This window comes from Notechis scutatus, chromosome 2 (assembly GCF_049901735.1).
Source record: "Notechis scutatus isolate UNSWTSFEM ecotype Mainland chromosome 2, rNotScu1.2, whole genome shotgun sequence".
Classification (NCBI taxonomy): Eukaryota; Metazoa; Chordata; class Lepidosauria; order Squamata; family Elapidae; genus Notechis; species Notechis scutatus.
Genome location: NC_142010.1, coordinates 256,486,958 through 256,510,240, shown reverse-complemented (window position 1 = coordinate 256,510,240; position 23,283 = coordinate 256,486,958). Strand labels below are relative to the sequence as shown.

General features: G+C 40.8%; 1 protein-coding gene across 4 annotated transcripts in view; it reads right to left on the bottom strand.

Moving 5' to 3' along the window:
• Window positions 1-23,283, bottom strand: part of MYO5B (myosin VB) — a 330,775-nt gene that overhangs the window by 210,931 nt on the left and 96,561 nt on the right. For all 4 annotated transcript variants that reach the window (XM_087958648.1, XM_087958649.1, XM_087958650.1 and 1 more), the window contains exons 2-4: window positions 16,261-16,371; window positions 5,974-6,145; window positions 3,123-3,267 (exon numbers count right to left, since the gene is read on the bottom strand). In XM_087958648.1, coding sequence (XP_087814774.1) covers window positions 3,123-3,267; window positions 5,974-6,145; window positions 16,261-16,371 — 428 coding nt within the window. The remainder of the gene's footprint in view (window positions 1-3,122; window positions 3,268-5,973; window positions 6,146-16,260; window positions 16,372-23,283) is intronic.

Below are 23,283 nucleotides of genomic sequence, written 5' to 3'. Positions count from 1 at the left end.
CCCCCTTACAATCCACAGAGAGATCAAATAAAAGGAACTCAAATCATGCAGAACTAAGAAATTCAGATTGAGGAGAAACTAGAGAATATTCAAGTTGTTTTCCTAATCCTGCTCTGTAGCTGTATGGGTAGTCCTTGACTTAGAACCGCAATGGGGATCACAATGGGGATCACACTTGGCCAAAAATTGAATCAATTCAATTCAATGGATTGGAAACAAGGCTCCACACCTATTTACACGACTTAGGAGACCCTGAGGACACAGACAAACCTCCAAGTGGCCTCAACAACTCTCTAAAAGAATGCAAATGACCAGCTGTCTCCAAGGAATACAAATCCTTCCATTCCCCACCATTCTTGGTTAAGAAGTGAAACGTCTTCGAAGAAAAACAAGAAAATCCAGTTGCCACTTAACCACCAAGTTACTTAACAATCGCAGTGATTTACTTGCTGGGAATTCCCAGCCAGCCTGGCATACAGGTAAGTCCTTGACGTACGACCATAATTGAGCCCAAAATTCCTACTGCTAAATGAGACAGTTGTTAAGTGAGTTTTGCCCCATTTTATGACCTTTCTTGCCACAGTTGTTAAGTAAATCACTGCAGTTGTTAAGTAAGTAACATGGTTGTTAAGTGAATCTGGCTTCCCCATTGACTTTGCTCCTCAGAAGGTCACAAAAGGGGATCACTTGACTCCAGGACACTGCAACCATCATAAATAAGAGCCAGTTGCCAAACATTTGAATTTTGATCACGGGATAAATTCCAAGTGTGAAAAGCAGGCATTGGTAACTTTCTTTCAGTTTTGTTTAGTGAATGGTCACTAAACAAATTATTCTACATCAAGGATTTCCTGTATTGTCTTCAGGTAGATCCTGCACCGCTCTTTGCAATTTTAAAAAAAATTCAAGATGCTTATTCAACATCAACAGTTCTACCGGGTAGCACAAATGTTTCTAATTATGCAGAATCCACCCTATTCTTAAATTCACTTGAAAGACAAAAACTGCACCAGAAATCCCTACCATCCACACAGGACAACCCACGGATCACTTTGGACTGCAATGCAGGTGTCAACTTTGGAAGCCATATTAGTACCAAAAGCTTCCATGCTACCATATTCCTGTGCTTGGGAAAGTAGGAGGGTGGGGAATTGTAGAGTGTTGGTAGCTAGACATAATAAGCATTCTTCTCTTCGCTCAAGGTCTGTTGTGGTTCGCCTGCAGCAAGTGAGGACAGCTGAGGTCTCGGAGAGCGAGGACTCAGATGAGGGGCCTGCGTGTGATGTAGGGATGGGGCCAGGACCATCAGGGAGTGGAATGCTGCCTTCCTAGATTGTGCAGGCTGGCAGCAGTGATGAAGAGGCCCCCGAGGAGCCTGTGCCCAGTGTGCATGCATGCAGGGCTGCTCGAACGAAAGAGCAGCTGCAGCAGCACGGGCGACTCGGGAGTAAGGCTGCAAGGTAATGGCCCCTCCCTTAAGAGATAAAAGCCAGCTGAGAAACTGGAGTTCTTTGCAGGAAGCAAAGAAGTTTTTGCACTCAAGTCTTGTGGAGGTTCGGAATATCTTGGTTGGTGTTTGGAGACTCTTTGTGTTTGAAATATTTCTCAGTAACTTTATCTAGTGTTCTTGACAGCCTTGCACAACCTTGGCAAGGCTCGTTCTTATCAGAGACAATTAGTTTGAAACAGCCTTTTAACCGGGAAGAAATGGAATTCATAAAGAATCATTAAAAAGTTTTGCTGTTAGCTCTGTTTTGTGTTGGTTTCCTTGGAACAAAGTTTGGGTCAGAACAAGGTCATGTTATTCCTGCACCTGAAGGAGGAGCGGTCGAAGGGATTTCTCTAAGTGAGGTGGATGGTGATTGGACCATGTGATGGACCTATGGGCGCAGGGGCTTGGTGTTGGATTTTTGAATTACTAAGGGGAAACCCGGAACTCTCAGATTTGGGCTTTCCCGGATGTGCCAGTTTTACTCTAATAAAAGGAAACTTTGAGAAGATGCCTGTCTCGGAGTTTTTAATTGGAGTTGAGTTTTTCTGCAACGTTGACATTAGGTCAATTCCAGTACAGGAGTAGGTGGATAAAACCCTCATTAAGTCTGAAGAGCTGCTCCTGCTCATCACAATTCTGAATCCGACTTGAGTGTTATTGATGATAAAAGTTATACAGAAAAAAAAACAGTCCTAAAAAAAAACTAATAAAAGAAGGAAGCAGTAAAGAGGGTGAATGACAAGATAAATAAGCCATCACTGCAAACCTTGGTAGAGTCTGATTCACCTTCTCTCAGCCTTGCAAGGTAGACCAGCAGGGCCAGAAGAACTAATTCTACTTTATTGTTAAGGTGACATTAATCTTGAGGGTCAAAGATGAAAGTGAAAAATTTGGACTGCACCTTAACATCAAGGAAACAAAAATAATGACAACTGCAGAGAACACAATGCAGAGTGCGAAGCGACAATGAGACCATCGAAACAGCAAAGGAATTCATCTTCCTGAACTCTAAAATCAACCAACATGGTGACTGCAGCCCTGAGGTCAGAAGACATACAACACTTTTTTTTGCCATGCCTGACATGAACATCATCTGGAAGAGTAAAGACATCACCCTCCCAACTTAATGCAGATCAGTTAACACAATAATTTTCCCCAGTTGCTACTTATGGCTGAGAAACGTGGACTCTGAAAAAGGCAGATAGGAGGAGGGTGGACGCCTTTGAGATGTGGTGCCAGAGGCTACTATTACGCATCCTAAGGACTGCTAAAATCAGAAAGTCATCCTAAACTGAATACCACAAAAAAAAAATAATCACCAAAAATATCACTTGAAGCCAAGATAGCCAAACAGAGGACGTCATTCTTTAGACATGTCATGAGAGCTGACTCACTCGAAAAGTCAGTCATGCTAAGAACGATCAGTGGAAAAAGGAGAAGGGGCCCGTTAGAAATTCTGTTTATATTAAAGCATCACACAGAGCAAACGAAGAGTACAGTCACCATGTGCTTTACTGCCCAACTATTTTTCTGTAAGAGGAAACTCTATTTAGAACAAAAGAGCATAGGGTAATCTCAGTCTCCATTTGAAAATATGTATCGGTAGAAAGGAAGAAAGCTTTGCATTCACCTGGCCATTTGCTTATATGCTTCTTCTGCAACTGCAAAAATATGAGGATCCATATCACCCATGTTTTGGCCGCTGTAGGCATAGATGACATCTTGTCCATAAATTGGCAATTGTTCGTAAGGATTTATGGCAACAAGCACGATACCTGAAAAATAATGAGAAACGCAAACGCTTAAAATGATACAAAAACAAGAGAGGCACGAACAACCACAAGCAGAGTAGTTCAAATATGACTCACTGGTCACTTCATAGTGTAAACGGGCTTTTTTATTGTGCATTAATTTACAACCTCATTGCAGCCTGCTATTTAAATAAATAAGCAAGCAGCAGAAGCCCTCACCCCTGCTTTTTTTTAATAGGTTCAGCAAGTTTGAAGGTCTTCCAGATTAAAATTCAACTGCTACAAGTTTCCTAAGCTGGCAAAGTTAGGTCTTAACCAGAAAATTCTCTAAATTTTCTACCGTGGAACTTGAAATAACATAGAGGCTAATTTGTGTAGAAACTACAGGAAGTCCTTGACTTAGGACCATAACTGAGCCCAAAATTTCTGTTGCTAAGCCAAGGCAGTTGCTATGTGAGTTGTGTCCATTTTATGACCTGTTTACCACAGTTGTTAAGCGAATTACTGCAGTTGTTAAGTGAATCATGCAATTGTTATATGAATGTGGTTTCCCCATTGACTCTGCTTATCGGAAGCTGGCTGGGAAGTTACAAATGGTGATTACATTATCCCAGGACAGTGCAACTTTCAGAAGTACATGCCAGTTGCCAAGCACCCGAATTTTGATCACATGACCACAGAAATGCTGCAGGGGTCCTATTATAAGTCAACATTTTCAGTGCCACTGTAACTTCAAGTAGTCACTAAACCAATGGTTGTTTTTCTTCCCCCATCTCATTTATTAAAATTGAAGTTATTCAGCACATCATATTTTCTCTTACTTCTCAAAGCTGTTGTGAAGCTAAAACGCTGTTCTGAATTCCTTAATGAGATGCTGATGCAGATATGCATATATACACCCAGATCAAAGAAAGAGGGAACCACTCAAAGTTGTGAGTTACTAGTAACAATTGAAAAGAGGTTTTATACTTTGTGGACTGTTTTTGGAGTTTTTCTTTTTTCTTTTTATAAATTTTATTGAAAATTAAAATTTAAAAACATTTGAACATGGTAAACCAATGGTTGTTGAGGTCTACCTGTAACAAAAAAAAAAACCAGTCACTCATCTCATGTGATCATCTCATGTTTGGACTATTGCAATACATTCTTGGACTATTGCAATACAGAAGCCTACCCTTGAAAAATATCCAGAAGGTTCAGCTTGTACTGGATGGATGGATGATGGATGGATGGATGGATGGGTGGATGGACAGACATACACTGGTAGTCATAAGTCATTGTGGCCATCAGTCAGGTCATCTCATGCCTGGATTCAATTTTATGACCATTTTTACAATGGCCATTAAGCAACTCAGAAAATTGAGTTCTAGTCCAGGCTTAGGTATTAAAGCCAGCTAAATGACTTTGGGTCAGTCATTCCCTCTCGGCCCAACTAACCTCACAGAATGGTTGTTTTTGTGGGAGAAATATGAGGAGGAAGGAGTGCTAGATATGTGCACCACCTTGAGTTATTATTTATTAAAAATAATAAATCCTGATGTGCTATCGAGTAGGAAAACAGCTGCAACATTTTCTGCCCCATTTCGCACACTTAACATTACAAATAGTCCTCGACTTACGACTGGAATAGGGACCAGAATTTCTGTTGCTAAGCAAGTTGTTCAGTGAGTCGTAATCGATTTTATGATCTTTTTTTGCCAAGGTTGTTAAGCAAATCATTGCAGTTGTTAAGTGAACCGTGAGCTGTTGAATGAATCCAGATTCCCACGCTGACTTTGGTTGGTGGAAGCCAGCTGGGAAGGTCACAAATGATGATCACATGACCCTGGGATGCTGCAATGTAAGAACTGGTCAAACGTCACTTTTTTTCAATGGTGTTATAACTTTGAACGGTTGTTAAATTGAGTGGTTGTAAATCGAGGAACTACCTATATAGGTAGATCAAAATAAAACCAAAATTTCTGTTGCTCAGCGAGACATTTCTTAAGTGAATTTTGCTCCATTTTGCAACCTCTCTTTCCACAGCTGTTAAGTGAATCACTGCAGCTTTTAAGTTAGTCACATGGTTGTTAAGTGAATCTGGCTTCCCCGTTGACTTTGCTTGTCAAAAAGTCACAACAGCGGATAACATGACCCCGGGCCACTGCAACCATCATAAATATGAGTCAGATTCAGCATCTGAATTTGGATCACGTGACCAGGGAAGGCTACAGTGGTCGTAAGTGTGAAAAATGGTCGTAAGTCACTTTTTTCAGTGCCGTTGTTAATTTTGAACGGTCACTAAACAAACCGTTGTTGATCATGTAATCACAACTGCAGGATTGGCTTATGCACAACTGTGGAAATGTAAAGAAACTCCAAGTGAAATAGAAACAATTAGGAAAATTTAGATGTGCACAGAAATGAACTAATTGACAAAAGAACTAAAAAATAAGGATGAATAGGATTATTACAAAGTATGGGATAAGTTTTATTGCTGGCTAGAAAAGAGGGAGGATCAAGAAAATGAAAAATGATTATATTATATACTACATATATAGAATGTATATATTTTTTATATGACTTAGCGACGTAAGACAACTATGTGGGTTAGGAGGATTGCACCATGTCCATTGTTTTTAATCTTCTTTTCTTTCTCTTTTGTGTTTGTTCAATAAAATTAAAAAAAACAACCTGTTGTTGAGGCCTGCCTGTCTTCTTTCCAAAAGCCATGCCTATGGCAATACTCACCACAATAGGTATAGATGTGATTTGATTCCAAAAAGCGGACTTTTAAGTTATGCAAGACGGCCGGTTCGTGGAGGTAACTCAAAGCTGTCAAGTCATTTTCTCCAACCAAAATATCTGGATTACGCAAAAAAGGAAACTTATTCTCTTTAGGATCAACAGGATATTCCAGGATCTGAAATGGTAAAAGGGGGGAAAAAAATAATCATTTATCCAAAGGTCTACCTGGGACATTTTCACATTTCCATAACCTGATCAAAGTAATATTTTAGGATACAAAAGAAGTGAGAAAATCAAACGAGGTATGTCCACATTCACAAAACAGAACCTTGAGGGGGGGAAAGTTGCATAAAATAGCACAACAATGTGCTCTTTAAATTAAAAGGCTTTCCTCCTATGATTAGTTCATTTACCTGCAAAGGAAAGGAAAGCATTATGACAACAAAATGCCTAGTCACCAGTGTATTGCCTATTTTTAATTGCAATTTGCATAAAAATTAGATTAGAGCTCTCTAATTTAATAGAGAATTGCTTTTAGCTGGTCACCAGATTTGTAATACAGGTAGTCCTTGACTTACGACCACAACTGAGCCCCAAATTTCTGTTGTTGAGCGAGACATTTGTTAAGTGAGTTTTGCTCCATTTTATGACCTTTCTTGCCATTGTTGTTAAAACATTGTAGTTGTTAAGTGAGTAACATGGTTGTTAAGTGAATCTGGCTTCCCCGTTGACTTTGCTGGTCTGAAGGTTGCAAAAGGTGATCATGTGATCCCAGGACACTGCAACCGTCATTAATTTGAGTCAGTCACCTTATACCCTTTCAGATAGGTGCCTGTCCAGTATCTTCTTAAAAATCTCCAGTGATGAAGCCCTAACAACTTCTGGGGGCAAGTTGTTCCACTGGTTGATTGTCCTCACTGTTAGGAAGTTTCTCCTTAACTTCAAGTTGCTTCTCTCCTTGATTAGTTTCCATCCATTGTTTCTTGTCTTCCCTACTGGTGCTTTGGAAGATAAGTTGATCCCCTCTTCTTTGCCCCTGGCTGACCTCAGCTTGAGTCTACCTGTTGTGGCTCGCCGGCAGCCGGTGCAGACGGCAGCAGAATCGGACAGTGGGGAAGAACGGGAACCAGTCTGGGAGTCTAGAGAGGACTCGGACGAGGGTCCTGAATCCGATGCGGAGATGGGGCCAGGATCATCTGGGAGTGGGGTGCTGCCTTCAGAGTCTGGCAGCAGCGAGGCAGAGGACCCAGGGGAGCCTGTTCCCAATGCGCGCGTGCACAGAGCTGCTGGAAGGCAAGAGCAGCTGAAACAAAAGGGGTGACTCGGGAGTAAGCCTGGGAGGTGACTGCCCCTCCCATCAGGGATAAAAGTCAGGCCAAGATGACGAAACCTTTGCAGGAAGCAAAGTAGTTCACAATGGGTTCCACGTCATCCTTGAAGCTCCTTGTACTTCAGTTGGTTTGTTGTTTTTTAATACTTCGGTTGGTTTCTTTTCTAGTTAATTGGATACTTCTGTTTTTGGCAGCACTTCAAAGAACTGAAAGGAGTGTGCTTATCTTGGGGGACTGTTTGAGATTAATTCTGGCTGGGAATGAAAAAAAAATAGGTTTTTTGTTTTAAAAATAAGTTTGTGCATCATTACGGTTTACGAAGTCTGGGTCAGAACACTACCCTGGTTACAGCTTGGATGTAACCATCTTGAAACCTGTGCTGGCCAACCACGTTTATGCTGTTGCCAAGAAAATTACAAGGCGACATCTATCTGCATATCAATTTCCAGGTTTCAAATTTGACCTTACTTTTTATCATACCGTTGCCAAAAAGCATCTGGCTGGTCCTGCTAGCAATGACAGCCTTCCGCCATGCTAATGGGGAATCTGAGGAATTGCAACCTGGGTGGCTGCCAGGTTGGGCGAGGCTGTTGGCATTGGCATGCTTCGATGTTCTTTGGCATGTTGTTTTCTGTTCTCGGCACTGACTAACTCTGTGCTCATGTGTGCCCGCTTGCTCTTGCTGTCTTACATCCATCATGCCCAATCTAATAAATGGGAGTGACTTGTCAACTAAGCTGAAAGCAAAATGAAGGGAATGTATCTGACAGAACTAGGGTGAGAAAATAAGTACACTCTAAAAGGCTTGTACCTTGTTTGGGGCGGTTGAATTCCAGCCCAGAAATGGGGATGGCATTCATACAACATGGGAAATTACCTTGCCATTCACCTTGGTCAGGGAGACAAGCCGCCCACCATTCTGCAGAGTGTCAAATCATAACCCTGACAGCAACCTCTGCTGGCCCTGACAATTAAGAGACCAGCTACCCCAGCAATTCTTGCACTAACCAGAGATTTCTAATTGTTGATGCTGTTGTAATTGGTATGACCCAGGACACAAACAAAGGGCTGAGGTAGCTCTGTTAGCACTGGACTCACAATGAGGGAGAAAGTGGAGGATTAGACTTTGACTTCCTTTACGGGGGGGAGAGGAAGGGGAAGAGAAAGAGAAAGGGGAAGGAAAAGAGAAAAAAAGGGAAAAGAGAAAAGAGGGAAAAGAGAAAAGGGAAAAGAAAGGAAAAGGAAAGGAAAAGAAAGGAAAAGAAAAGATAAAAGGAAGGAAGGGAAGGGAAGGGGAAGAGGAGATAAAAGGAGGTGAGAGAAGGAAAGGAAAAAGGGGAAGGAAAAGAAAATAAAAGATGGAGGAAAGGAAAGGAAGGAAAGGAAAGGAGAAAGGAAAGGAAAGGAAAGGAAAGGAAAGGAAAGGAAAGGAAAGGAAAGGAAAGGAAAGGAAAGGAGAAAGGAAAGGAAAGGAAAGGAAAGGAAAGGAGAAAGGAAAGGAAAGGAAAGGGAAGGAAAGGAAAGGAAAGGAAAGGAAAGGAAAGGAAAGGAAAGGAAAGGAAAGGAAAGGAAAGGAAGGAGAAAGGAAAGGAAAGGAAAGGAGAAAGGAAAGGAAAGGAAAGGAAAGGAAAGGAGAGGAGAGGAGAGAGGAGAGGAGAGGGAGGAAAGGAAAGGAAAGGAAAGGAAAGGAAAGGAGAAAGGAAAGGAAAGGAGAAAGGAAAGGAAAGGAAAGGAAAGGAAAGGAGAAAGGAAAGGAAAGGAAAGGAAAGGAGAAAGGAAAGGAAAGGAAAGGAAAGGAAAGGGAAGGGAAGGAAAGGAAAGGAAAGGAAAGGAAAGGAAAGGAGAAAGGAAAGGAAAGGAAAGGAGAAAGGAAAGGAAAGGAGAAAGGAAAGGAAAGGAAAGGAAAGGAAAGGAAAGGAAAGGAGAGGAGAGGAGAGGAGAGGGAGAGGAGAGGAGAGGAGAGAGAGGAGAGGAGAGAGAGGAGGGAGAGGAGAGGAGAGGAAAGGAAAGGAAAGGAAAGGAAAGGAAAGGAAAGGAGAAAGGGAAGGAAAGGAGAAAGGGAAGAGAAGGAGAAATAAAAGCTGCTGAGCTGCTATTCTCACTTCATTTTCCTAGAGGACCAATGGACCACTTAATTCAGGAAATGTCTAAATTCTACCAACCTACATCCCAGCATGGTTACAAACCGATGTTAACACAATTTCCTTTAATTATACTCTGGCCCAAAGTCTGCATTGGCATACAACAATAAGCCAAGCTAAACGTAGGGCTTAGGTCTATGGGTGGCTCTCAAGTCACACCAAAGCCCTAATCTTTTTTTTTTATCACAGTTTATGGAATAAACCAGAGTAACAGAGTTCACACTCTAACCCAAAATTAAACCAACCAACTTTGAGGCTTAGCCAACAATGGACGAACCCAGCCACTAACCTTCTGTCCTTCTTATTCAGCCATTGGTTTTTACTGAATTTGGAGTCAGGGGATCTATATACTGGTTTTAAGAAACAAATTAGTAATATGGTAGGGATAGAGATGGAAAAAAAACAGTAGATCTCATAATGTTCAAGGCTACAGTCTGGTATTATGGTCCTTTACCTGACCAAATCCTCCATATATGATAAAGAACACATCCTGAGAATAATCTTGCTATTTTAAGTCTCTTTGCCCCTTTCTGTTTGAGAGAGCTATGGGTCAGAATAAATGGAAACAAAATTCATTCCAACACAGAAGCTGTTGCTTTAAATCAGGGTGGGTCCAACCTTGGCAACCTTAAAAACCTGTGGACTTCAATTCCAGGAATTCTGGGAGTTGAAGTCCACATGTCTTAAAGTTGCCAAGGTTGGACACTCCTGATTTAAATTATGATGCCCTTTCTCTTTTCAGTTCCTTACAGAATAGCAGCAGCACCCTGGGAAACCAGTAAAAAGGTGTTTAAGGATAAAAAGAAAACATATCGTGAAGTTTTCTCAATTTAAAGTCACAGCTGCTCAACTGAAACAGAGCTCAAAAGAAGTGTTACCATCTGGCCATCCAGCTGTTGGAGATGCCAGGGGCACAGTGCATCATTCCCCCGCTGTTTTTGCTTTGTGCGTGTTAAAAAAAGGCTTCCTTTTTAAAAAAAAACAGATGGTGTGTGTTTATAGATGTGTAGACACAACTATTTGCACACATGCAAAGTGAGATAAGGCAAGTGAAGGTAGTTTTAAATGAAATGTAAGATCTAAGTGGTTGTGATATCCTAATTTGTATTACTGGATTTCCTTTTTACGGCCATCAAAAATATTTTGCTTATTATAACAAATGCATTTTATTCTCAAATCTCAGTGGTGCTTGCTTGTCCGCAGCGCCAGTTTAATGTTCCTTCAGCTATGAACAGGGGTCTGATCTTCACCACAGTTCCTCTGTGTATTTCAGTCATACGTGAGTTATTTATTGCTGCAATTTATATGACACCTTTCTACCCGTTGGAACCTCAGGGCAATGAATAATCTAAAATAAAACATAAATAATTAAAAAACACTAAGAGATAAAAATTTTATTCACCCAGCTCAACAAACGTTGATTTCCTGACAGAAGCAGAAAAAATGAAAATAAACAAAATTCCTGAGGAATTTTTCGAGGAAATAAAATCTACAACCAAAGAACTAGATGAGATTTATTAAGATGCATGACAATTCCCAACTTTTTCATTATAATTCTGCTTATAGCATCTCTTTGTGGTGATAAATTGGTCAAGATCATAGATTAGAAGAGCAGGTCTGCATGAATCTAAATCAGGGGTGTCAAACTCAAGGCCCCGGGGGCCGGATCTGGCTTGTGCGGTGCTTAGATCTGGCTTGCGGGCCGCCCTGAAAACAGTGAAGGACCAGTCCACAGTGCCACTCCCAGCAAAAATGGAGCTCAGAAGGCAGCCCTCCCGAGCTCCATTTTCACTGGCAGAGGGTTGCAGGAGGCTGTTGTGGTTCGCCGGCAGCCGGTGCAGACAGCAGCGGAATCGGACAGTGAGGAAGAATGGGGAGTCCAGGAGTTTGGGGAGGACTCAGATGAGGGTCCTGCGTCTGATGCAGAGATGGAGCCAGAACCATTTGGCAGTTGTGTGCTGATTCCGGAGCCTAGCAGCAGCGAGGCAGAGGAACAAGGGGAGCCTGTTCCCAGTGCGCGTATGTGCAGAGCTGCTAGAGAAGCTAAGACAAAAGGGGCGATTTGGGAGTAAGGCTTGGAGGTGATTGCCCCTCCCATAAGGTATAAAGAAAATGCAAAGGTAGAGAAACCTTTGCAGGAAGCAAAGACATTCGCTCTGTTCGGATTAAACCTTGAAGCTCTGTGTGGACTTTGTACTTCGGTTGGTTTTTTATAGTTTATTTGGCACTTTAGTTGTTGGCAGCAATTCAAAGGAGAGAAAGGTGGGTGCTTATCTTGAGGGACTGCTTGGGACTCATTACAGGCTGGGAATGAACATAATTCCTAGCAATGAAATAAAACAAGAGTTGTTTTAACTAAGCGTGTGCTTAATTACAGCCTCAAAAAGCCTTGGTCAGAACAGAGGCCATCGCAACCAAAAATGGAGCTCAGGAACCCGTTTTTGCTGGCAGAGTGATTGGGCCATCACAGGCGCCCCCAGCACAAGTGACTTTGTGCTGGCCACGCCCACCCTGGCCACACCCACCCCAGCTCCTCAAGATCATCTCCTAGGGAGGCTCAGTCAATCTCATTGTACACATATTGTACATTGTCAATAAAGATTTGAATTTGAGTCAAACACCACCCTGATGCGGCCCTCAATGAAATTGAGTTTGACACCCCTGGTCTAAATTCTTTATATCTTTCTGGATTGTTTCTAATTTTTTTCACCTAAAAATCCTTGTAATCGTTCAACTTCTTACTGACAAGTGTCACACAGTTGGGAAAAATCCCAAGGTATTTAAGCAAAGGTGTTTTTACTACTTGGTGGAGTAAATGCAGAATCTTGGAAATCATAGTAAAAGTTTCCCGGTCTCCGGTACAGTGAGTTAATTAAGGTGGAATTGTTTTTTTTGTTAAAGCTTTGAGATGCTTCTTTCCAAATTTCTCTTCACTTGAGCTAAATTGTTGTTTATAAGATAAGCTGACAACTGACTCATCTGTTCTCTCTTGTTGTTTATGGACATCATTTTTTTCATCTCTCCCCCACAATCTGTCACAATTACTGGTAGTCCTCAACTTACAACCACAACTGGGACTGGAATTCTGTCATAAAATCATCGCAGTTGTAACTCAAGACATTCCGTGACCAGACCTGATTCTGTGACCAATTTTACCATAGTCGTAAGGTGACTCACATGGTCATTAAGTGAATGCTGCTTCTCCAATTGACATTATTTGCAGGAAACTGACTGGGAAGGTCACAAACATGATCACGTAACCCCAGGATGCTGCAATTGATCATAAATGCGAACAGTTGCCAAGTACCTGAGTTGTGATCATGTGACCTTGGGGGTTAATGCAACGGATGTAATTGTGAGGAAAGTAAAACACTTTTCCCACAGGTGTCATTTTTGAAATGCTATTAAATGAATGGTCTCAAGGCAAAAACCACCTGTATTACCAAGAATAGAATAGAATAACAGAGTTGGAAGGGACCTTGGAGGTCTTCTAGTCCAACCCCTGCCTAGGCAGGAAACCCTATCCCACTTCAGACAAATGGTTATCCAACATCTTCTTAAAAACTTCCAGTGTTGGAGCATTCACAACTTCTGGAGACAAGTTGTTCCACTGATTAATTGTTCTGACTGTCACAAAATTTCTCCTTAGTTCTAGGTTGCTTCTCTCCTTGATCAGTTTCCCTCCATTGCTTCTTGTCCTGCCCTCAGGAGCTTTGGAGAATAGTTTGACTCCCTCTTCTTTGTGGCAGCCCCTGAGATATTGGAAGACTGCTATCATGTCTCCCCTAGTTCTTCTTTTCATTAGACTAGACATAGTCAATAGGAAGTTCCTGCAACCATTCTTTAGTTTACTTTATTGTCATTGCACCTCTTACAACGAAATTATACACCATCTTCTTCATATGTTTTAGACTCCAGTCCCCTAATCATCTTTTTGTTGCTCTTCTCTGCACCCTTTCTTTACCACAAACACAAAAAACACTGTGTAGGGAATATTTGTCATTAAGGTTTCTAGATTAAGACCGTAATTTTAGCTTGATTTTTTTTTCCTTTACACAGATTGCTCCAAGGATGGTCCTATTCTAGAGAGCCAAATCCAACTCTCCGCTGAGACCAGGAATCCAAATTTATGAATTTCATGGATGATTCACAAAAGAAAGATATCAGCATTTTAGTTAGAATTCAGATATCATGTATAACCAGTTTTCATGAATCAGGGGTGGGTGTGTGTAAAACAAAAGGAAACACTGCTTTTATACATCCAAAATTAGGAGTAAATTAATAAAATTAATCAGGAGTATTATATGTGTATTATTTACATACAAACACATGCTTTAGAATTAGTGAGAAAGTTTGGTCTAGTGCTTAAGATACCAGGCTAGAAACGAGGAGAAGGTGATTTCTAGTCCTGCCTTAGGAATGAAAGCAAGCTTGGTGATTTTGTGCCAATCACCAGGAGACTGAGAGTTCTAATCCTGCCTTAGGCATGAAAGCTGATTGGGTGCCTTTGGGCCAATCACAACCTTAGGCGTGAAAACTGGCTGGATGATTTTGGGCCAGTCACTCTTTCTCAGCCCAATCCACCTCACAGGATTGTTGTGGGGAAAATAGAATCGAATTACCTTGAAAAAGAGAGAAATTGGATTTTTGGAACATGGTTAAAGGATTGGCAGAGAAGCCGTAATGATAACTACATCCATTTCTTATGTGGAAGGCTGTAAAATGACCACAGAAGAGCTGGATTCCTGATAAATATAGCTTGACACAAAGCGCGCCAAGGTTTCACAACTCTGGGGATTTCAAATGATGCCAGTGACAGTGATCCATGACAAATAGCATCAAATCCCACAGGTGCAAAGTTTCTGTTCATATTGCCAGTCCATTTGTGACTTGCTTTACATTCATCTGTGGGAAAACAGTCCTTGCAATTCAGAATGTTTAGCATCGGGATCAGTGTTTTTTTTTCCAATTTGGCAACTTAAAGAAATGTAAACTTCAACTTCCCGTGCAAGCTGTGCTGGCTGGGGGATTCTGGGAGTTGAAGTCCACATAGCTTAAAGTTGGTAAGGGTGAGAAACGCTGCTTTATGCCACCTCTTTTATAAGGGTGAGATGCACCTTGTCTACACAGTGACAACATCCACTTGGCAAGCTTAAAAATTAGTCACAATGTCCTTGGTAGATTTCTCAGACAGTAAAAGCGGCATCTGCTAACTCATTTGTTATCACGAATAATCTAGTACTCAACAACGGTGGGAAATCGCAATAAAGACTATATTTTCTGTTGCCCCTAAATTGGCCAGTTAGGTAACATACCTTATATTTTAAACTAGCAGGGTACCCATGCTTCGCTACAAAAATATGTGATCGGGCAAGTTTTTGGGGACAAAAATAAGGGGGGGGGGGGAATGGTGCCTCTGCCTACCAGCATCCATCAATATTCATCTGGCTAGAGTCCTGTCAGTGTGTGAGACAGTTGAGGGCTGTTTGGAAAGTAAAACAGTATTTGCTGTGTGAGCAAAAAGGAGACAGCAAGGAGCTGGGCGTGGCTTAGCTCAACTGCAGTTGGAAAATATTTTCAGGTGGGGAGGGGGAGTGAACTCCTTAGCATCAGAGCATGTTAATAATAATATAGGAAGTACTAATGCTCTGATGGTCATTTCGAAAAATCCTTTCTTAGTGAGCACCTAGAAGCCAAGAGGAATATACGTGCCAAATTTCAAGTTTGTAGGCTTTACGGTTCTGGAGATTTTGTGATGACGCGTGAGTGGTATTTCGCTTTTATAATATATAGATTAGAAGCCCCTCCATGAAAACTGCACCTATCAGATGAATTGGTATTATTCCTTTGTTGATATTGGGAGCAAAAACACTAAGCTTTTTTCAGAAGTTATTGGAATTTTTTAATTAAAAAATTCTAATTTTTTTTATGATACATCCTATTTCAATCACTACTATTTGATATGTTTCAGGCAAGTGAGTCACTGGTGAGACTGAATAGACACTTACAGGTATCTCTTATATTTAAGTCCAATTACACAAAAGTCACCAACACAATATCATAGAACTCAGGTGCCATTGAATACTTAATTGATGCTTGCATCCTTTTCAAACTGTTAAAAAGAGTCACATTTAAAAATAGTTGCCTTCAAGGATGTGACTTGAAAAACACAGTGACCACTCATAATAATGCTCAAATGAAACAAACAAAATGTTAAAAAAATTATGACACTTATAAAGTTACTTACCAAGCACATCTAAATGATGTTAAAGTAACCAACATATCTTTAGAAACCCCAAGGCATGTCACAACTTTGGAGCACCCCTAATGTTTGGAAATTGAAAGCTGAAAAATCTGACACGCCCTAACATTGCTCATTTAGTATAATGATAAAATAATATTTACTAGTGAGTGCAATTGAGTGCAATTGGGCAACAATTCTCAGAAACACTGAATCTCTTTTCCTGTATGGTGCAATGAGGGTTTTATAAACGAACAATTACCTTAGCCCTTGGATCAAACACGAGATATTCAGAAACACAAGCATAGAATTTTACATGCGAAGAAAATGAATTGTAAGGGAAAAAAACCTGCAAAAAAACCAATTACACCATGGAAATGGGCAATAAATAATATACCTGCTTTAACTCTCCACTTCCCTATATATAGGTTCAATATTATTCATTTTTAAAACATGTTTATACCTCTTCTAGGAATCTCGGCCAAAGGGAAGAATTACAATATTAAAATTTCAGTGCTGGTTAACCATCAAATTAGGAGGAAAATTAAAAAAAAAAAACAAGCCAAAAAATGCCTACCGTTTCATCTTCAAGTTTCAGGCGGAGAGTTTTATCCCCTTCTTTGTAATCTCTGATGATTTCAGCTGATTTCCAGACTTCTTCTGGGTCAGGAATCCAAACTCTTGTATACTGCAATGGGAGAAAAACAATAAGAGAAAAAGTAAAATAATAAGTTGAGCACCAGGAAATGAACACAGGCCAACAAAGGAAATACAGTTAGTCCTTGACTTACAACCACAAGTAAGTTGGATTTTGCCCCAGTTTATGACTTTTCTTGACATGTTTGGTTAAATGAATCACTGCAGTTATTCACTTAGTAACATGGTTGTTAAGCGAACCTGGTTCCCCCCCATTGACTTTGCTTGTCAAGAAGGTCGCAAAGGGGAATCACATGACACCAGAGCACTGCAACCGTCATAAATATAAGATAGTTGTGAAGCATCTGAATTTTGCTCACGTGACCATTGGGATGCCACAATGGTCATAAGTGTGAAAAATGGTCATAAGTGGTCAGAGTTTTGCAGCGTGTTCTGACCCAACCCTGTTACCAGCAAGAAAATCTCAAACAAACGCAGCAACTCAAACCTTCACAGCTTTAATCTACAAATAAACTTCTTTGTAGACAGAAGATGGCTTGCAGCCAATTAGTCCAACCAGAAAAGCCTTGACGGAATTCTTCAGATCAGCCGGAGTCGCTACACGCAATGCTGGGTTCTTAAGAGCATTTTTGCCTTCTGCAGAGGCAAAACCCTTTTGAAACCAGGCTTATATTCCCTGGAGGGAGGGGCCATTACGTTGCATCCTTACTCCCGAGTCGCCTGTGCTGCTCCAGCTGTTCCCTTCTATGAATCATCCTGAGCTCACATGCACTTAGCACAGGCTCCTCGAGAACCTCCTCACTGCTGCCAAGCCCCCACAATCCCTGAAGGCAGCAGTCCACTCCCTGATGGACCCGGCCCCTCATCCGAGTCCTCGCTCTCCTCCACCGTCCGCACCTGCTGGCGGCTAAGCACAACACAGCGTTAATTAGAAGGACCTGTACATTGACTACCATGCTGACTGTATCAAAAGTAAGCCACACAACCCGCAACTCAGCTTTAACCCTCAACCACAACCCTACCTCAACCAATCCACCATCACCCAAGACTAGGCATGCACGCCCTAACTACCTCAATTCCAACTACTGCTGGCCTTAAATGCAAACTACTCAATGCAAGAAGCCTCGTGAATAAAATACCTGAATTTTTCCTCCTACTAAATATGGCTAAATTCGACATTATATTTGTCTGTGAAACATGGCTCAATGCATCTCTCCCTGACTCCATTACCACAGTAAGAGACTATCATGTTTACCGATCAGATCGTGAAATTCATAGAGGAGGTGGTGTTGCTATCTTCTATAAAAAGTCCTTACATCTAAAAATATCCAAGTTACCCAGGAGCTTGCTCTTCCTGAGACCATCATCTGTGAACTATCCTTAAATGTCACAATTCGATTCTTACTATGTTACAGAGCACCTGATTATGACATCGAACATGTAAACAAGCTAAATACATTACTAACATGGGCTGCATCCTGCCCATACCCTTTTATCTTTCTTGGCGATTTCAATCTACCTCATATTGACTGGACCCTAAATGATTGTACAACTGAAATCATACACACAACCTTCTACAATGCTATTACAAATCTGGGACTGGAACAACTAGTAACCAACAACACTAGACTAAACAACTGCCTCGATCTCATCTTCTGCAATAGTTTGAATTTAATTTACGGAATACAAACTAAAGAACCCTTTTCCAGCAGTGACCACAATATGATTGACTTTTGTCTCAACATACGCCCACACAAAAATCACCACAATGATGTAATCCCCAATTGTAACTTCAAAAAGGCAACTACGATCTTATAGACAACGATCTCTCATCCCTTGATTGGCAATCTCTATTCACTGGATGCAATACTGTTGAAGACCATTACAACATATTTTTACTTGAAGTCAAAAGAGTCATCAAACTATATGTACCAACAACAACTCCCAAAACAAAACAAAAAAGCAGATTACCCATAACAATAAGGAAACTTCAATCCAAAAAGAGATCACTCTGGCGGAAAAACAAATCTGGTCACGTTGCCAATTTCAAAAGCCGATACAAAAATTTATGCCACCAGATAAAGACCGAATGCATCAATTATCACATTAAACAAGAGGAAAACCTTCTAAGCGCCAATTCCACCGTGCTTTTTACAATTTTGTAAACAACAAACTAAAAGACTCAAGGTCTATCCCACCCTTGATAGGACCTGATGGTAAAGACTGCAACGACGACACCATTAAAGCCAACATCTTTAACACATTCTTCGGCTCAGTATTTGTAAACAGCAATGGATCATGCCCAGTATTTCCTAGCCGCACCACAGATAACAACAATGATCTAATACATATCGATTTTACAGAAGACAATGTTGAAAAAGCACTACGCAATCTAAAACCATCTCTATCTATTAGACCGGATGGAATATGTGCCTACTTCTTAAAAAAGCTATCCACTGCCATAGCCAAACCTCTAAGCATAATCTTTGAAAAATCTTTCAGAACCAGCTCCTTGCCTAACCTCTGGTCACAAGCCAGTCATCCCCGTCTTCAAAAAGGGAGACCCAAGCCTAGTTGAAAATTACAGACCAATCTCCTTATGCTGCGTCACCTGTAAAGTCATGGAATCAATTATTAACCAATCCATCATCCTCCACTTAGAGACAAACAACCTACTCTCCAATAAACAATTTGGTTTCAGAAAAAAACTATCCTGTAATCTGCAACTCTTACACTGCAAAAACATATGGACGACACAACTCGACCAGGGCAAAGCAATAGACGCAATCTACATAGACTTCTGTAAAGCCTTTGATTCAGTGGTACACGACAAACTACTCCTAAAAATAAAATCCTATGGTATCTCTGGACAACTGAATAACTGGATAGAAGCATTCCTGGCAAACAGACAACAAATGGTCAAAATTGGGAGTGTCCTATCAAATTCTGTACCTGTCAACAGTGGTGTCCCCAAGGCAGTGTTCTAGGACCAACTCTCTTCATACTCTACATAAATGACCTCTGTGATCATATTAAGAGCAATTGCGTTCTTTTCGCTGATGATGTAAAGCTGTTCAATACCACAGACAATACTGCTACCCTACAAAAAGATCTTGACTATGTATCAGAATGGTCAAACAAATGGCAACTTCAAATCTCAACAAATAAATGCTCTGTCTTACATATTGGCAAAAAAATCAGAAAATAAAATACAAGCTGAATAGTCAAGATCTTGTTGATGACCCAAGCTCTGTAAAGGACCTTGGAATACTCACCTCTAATGATCTGAGTGCTAGAGCCCACTGCAACTACATAGCCAAAAAGGCATTAAGAGTTGTTAACCTAATCCTCGTAGCTTTTTCTCTGGTAATATCACACTACTAACCAGAGCATACAAAACATTTGCTAGACCAATACTCGAATACAGTTCATCAGTCTGGAACCCACATTACGTATCTGATATTAGCACAATTGAGAAAATCCAGAAATATTTCACAAGAAGAGTTCTCCACTCCTCTACTCGTTGTAGAATACCTTATGCCACCAGACTTGAAATTCTAGAACTAGAAAACCTTGAATTACGCCGTCTTCGGTCTGATTTAAGCATGGTATATAAAATCATACATTGCAATGTCCTACCTGTCAATGAATACTTCAGCTTCAACCATAACAACACAAGAGCACACAATAGATACAAACTCAAAGTTAACCGCACCAAACTTGATTGCAGGAAATACGACTTCAGCAATAGAGTGGTCAATGTCTGGAATACTCTACCCAACTCTGTAGTTTCTTCCCCAAACCCCAAAAACTTTAACCTCAGACTGTCTACTATTGACCTCACCCCTTTCCTAAGAGGTCTGTAGGGGCGTGCATAAGCGCACCAACGTGCCTACCATCCCTGTCCTATTGTTTCTCTTATTCTTCTTTTATTTTTCTTATATGTACCCATTTCATGTATTCACAACTATGTATACACTTATACTTATTATCTTGTAAACAATTGGCAAATAAAATAAATAAAATAAAATAAAATAAAATAAATAAATAATTCAGCGTCAGAAAAATAAACACAGATGGCTGACGCTTCATTTAACATCTTTATAAACATAATTAGATTTTACAAACCAGTTGTAGATCTCTCCAACATTGAGCAAACTCAGACAGAAACATGTTGCAAGTAACTTCAGTAGCTAAAAACAGACATCAGTTTCACTTTAGTTCAGCAAGCAAGCAGTGGAGAGAAGCAGTTTCATTTCCATAGACAGACTCAGAGCTTAACATAGAGCCACGCCTAGACTACTTTTAGTTTCAGTTTCCAAAACAGTCCTAATTGGCTGACTTAATTGCTATGCCTATTCATTGGCTGACTTTGTTACCATGCTCTATTCCAATTCATGAATATACTCTGACAATAAGTCTCTTTTTCCAGTGCTGATGTAACTTCAAATGGTCACTAAATGAATTGTTGTAAATTGAGGACTACTTGTAACTGTTGATTCCTGAACCCTAACTTTAATGGTACCCCAGCCAAGTGCCTATGGGGGGGAAAGGGCCCCCATATAAAATCATGTATTATTGTCATTCAAAGTACACATTGCTCTCAATATACATACTTTTAGGATTTCCAGGCTACTGGTAAGCTAATTCAATGCTAGGTTAATAAACATCCCCACTCAATATGGTAGGAGATAGTTGGAGCAGCAGGAATTCTGTACTATTAATCAATCTATCCAGATTTATTGCAAGGAAGCTATTTTAATAAAGCCGTTGTTAGATAATATAATAATAACGACAAAAATGTGTGGATTGTAGACATTGGTGTGTCTGCAGACAGCAAAATAGAAGAGAGAGAAATGGAGAAGGTAACAAGACCTGCAAACAGAAATAGAACAACTGTGGCAAAAGAGCCACCACTTGAACATGATCGGCATTGACAAATTCACCTATCAATTGCAAAAGGCAGCTGTACTTGGAACAGCTTACATCCTTGCGACAATATCTCTAACACCACCAAACAAACATATCTGCCTACCCCAGGTCCTTGATAGAGGGACAAAAATGCCAAATCCAATCTAAACATAGAGCTGACTGTATAACCAACAACAATAATAACCTTGCCCATCATATAGAAGATTCTCCCCCCATGAAGTCAGACTGAATCTATCCTTCTAACCATTCTGGAAGTCCTTCAAAATCTGATCGTGCCATGAGGCCTGAAGGTCTCAGGGAACCGAAGATGTTCTTCGATGAATAACGGAAAAACAGAATAACAGAGTTGGGAGGGACCTTGGAGGTCTTTTAGTCCAGCCCCCTGCTCAGACAAGTGGCTCTCCAGTCTCTTCTTAAAAGCCTCCAATGGTGGAGCAACCACAATTTCTAAAGGCAAGCTGTTCCACTGGTTGATTGTTCTTGCTGTCAGGAAAGTTTTCCTTCTCTCCTTCTCTCCTTGGTTAGTGTGGATCCATTGCTTCTTGTGGTGCCTTCAGGTGCTTTGGAGAATAGCTTGACTCCCTCTTCTTTGTGGCAGCCCCTGAGATATTGGAATACTGCTAGCATGTCCTTCTCTTTAGTAGACTAGCCATGCGCAGTTCTTACAACCGTTCTTCATATGTTTTAGCCTCCAGTCCCCTAATCCTCTTTCTTGCTCTTCTCTGCACTCTTTCCAGAGTCTCAACATCTTTTTTTTATATTGTGGTGATCAAAACTGGATGCAGTATTCCAAGTGGGGTCTTGCCAAGGCATTATAAAGCAGTAATGGCTTCATTGTGGTTCATCGTTTCTTCTCTTCGGATGGTTTTTATATTTTTTAGTATTTTGTGTGCTTATTATTTATTGCTGTTACTGATTGCTGCACACTGCCTAGTGTGAGAGGGGCAGCCATGTAAATTTGAGGAATAAGGAAAACAATTAAACGTTTCTGAAAAAGTGAGAGAAAAGAAGGAAGGAATTGGGGAAGAGAAACTAAGCTGCTATGACAACCTGAATCAATACTCCCAAGCTCTTGGGATGCTGTTAATGCCCTTACGTCTAATTATACAAAAAAAAAATGCCATGAAAGGATCTTGGCATTTATAGCTCACACTGGGCTCATTTAATTCCCACACATAGCCGTTTACCTTCTGTGGCTCCTGACCCAGAATGCAATCCCGATGGCCATTACATTCCGAAAGACAGGGAACAGGGAACTTTTAAAATAAATCAGCAATAAAGTTGGTAATTTTTACCATGAGAGACCGAAAATGTAAATTTGACAATAAGTAGGCAGTTCATTTTTTTTTTCCTGGAATGTGAACAATTGGCTTAATGTGACTTGGAAATTGATCACTCTGGATTTGTACCACAGATAGTCCTTGACATACGACCATAATGGAGCCTGCCTATTATAGTCATATGTCATTACAGTCATAAAATTGGTTGGTTATGTGAGCAACTCAGAGGTGGAATTCAGTAGGTTCTGACCAGTTCTGGAGAACCAGTAGTGGAAATTCTGAGTAGTTTGGAGAACCAGCAAATACCCCCTCTGACTGGCCCCGCCCCTATCTCTTCTCCGCTTCCCAAGTCCCAGCGGATTGGCTGGGTCTTCTTTGGTTGCCTTGTACAGGAGAACAGAGCTGGAAAGCAGGTTAGTGGGGTGAGGAGAGAATGGGGATTTTGCAGTAAGCTTCCCCTGCCACGCCCACCAAGCCACGCCACGCCAACCAAGCCACGCCCACAGAACTGGTAGTAAAAAAAATTGAATCCTACCACTGGATCAAGTGATTTTTTTGTTTTTCTATGGCGGTCATTAGGTGAACACCATGGTCATTAAGCAAAAATCAGAAGTGCAAAGTTACATGACTGTGGAGCGGGCCCAACTGTTGGAACTATGAATCCAAGTCATACGTCCCACTTTTCGGATCGGTCATAACTTCAAAACAGTCTCTAAGCAACTGGTTGTAAA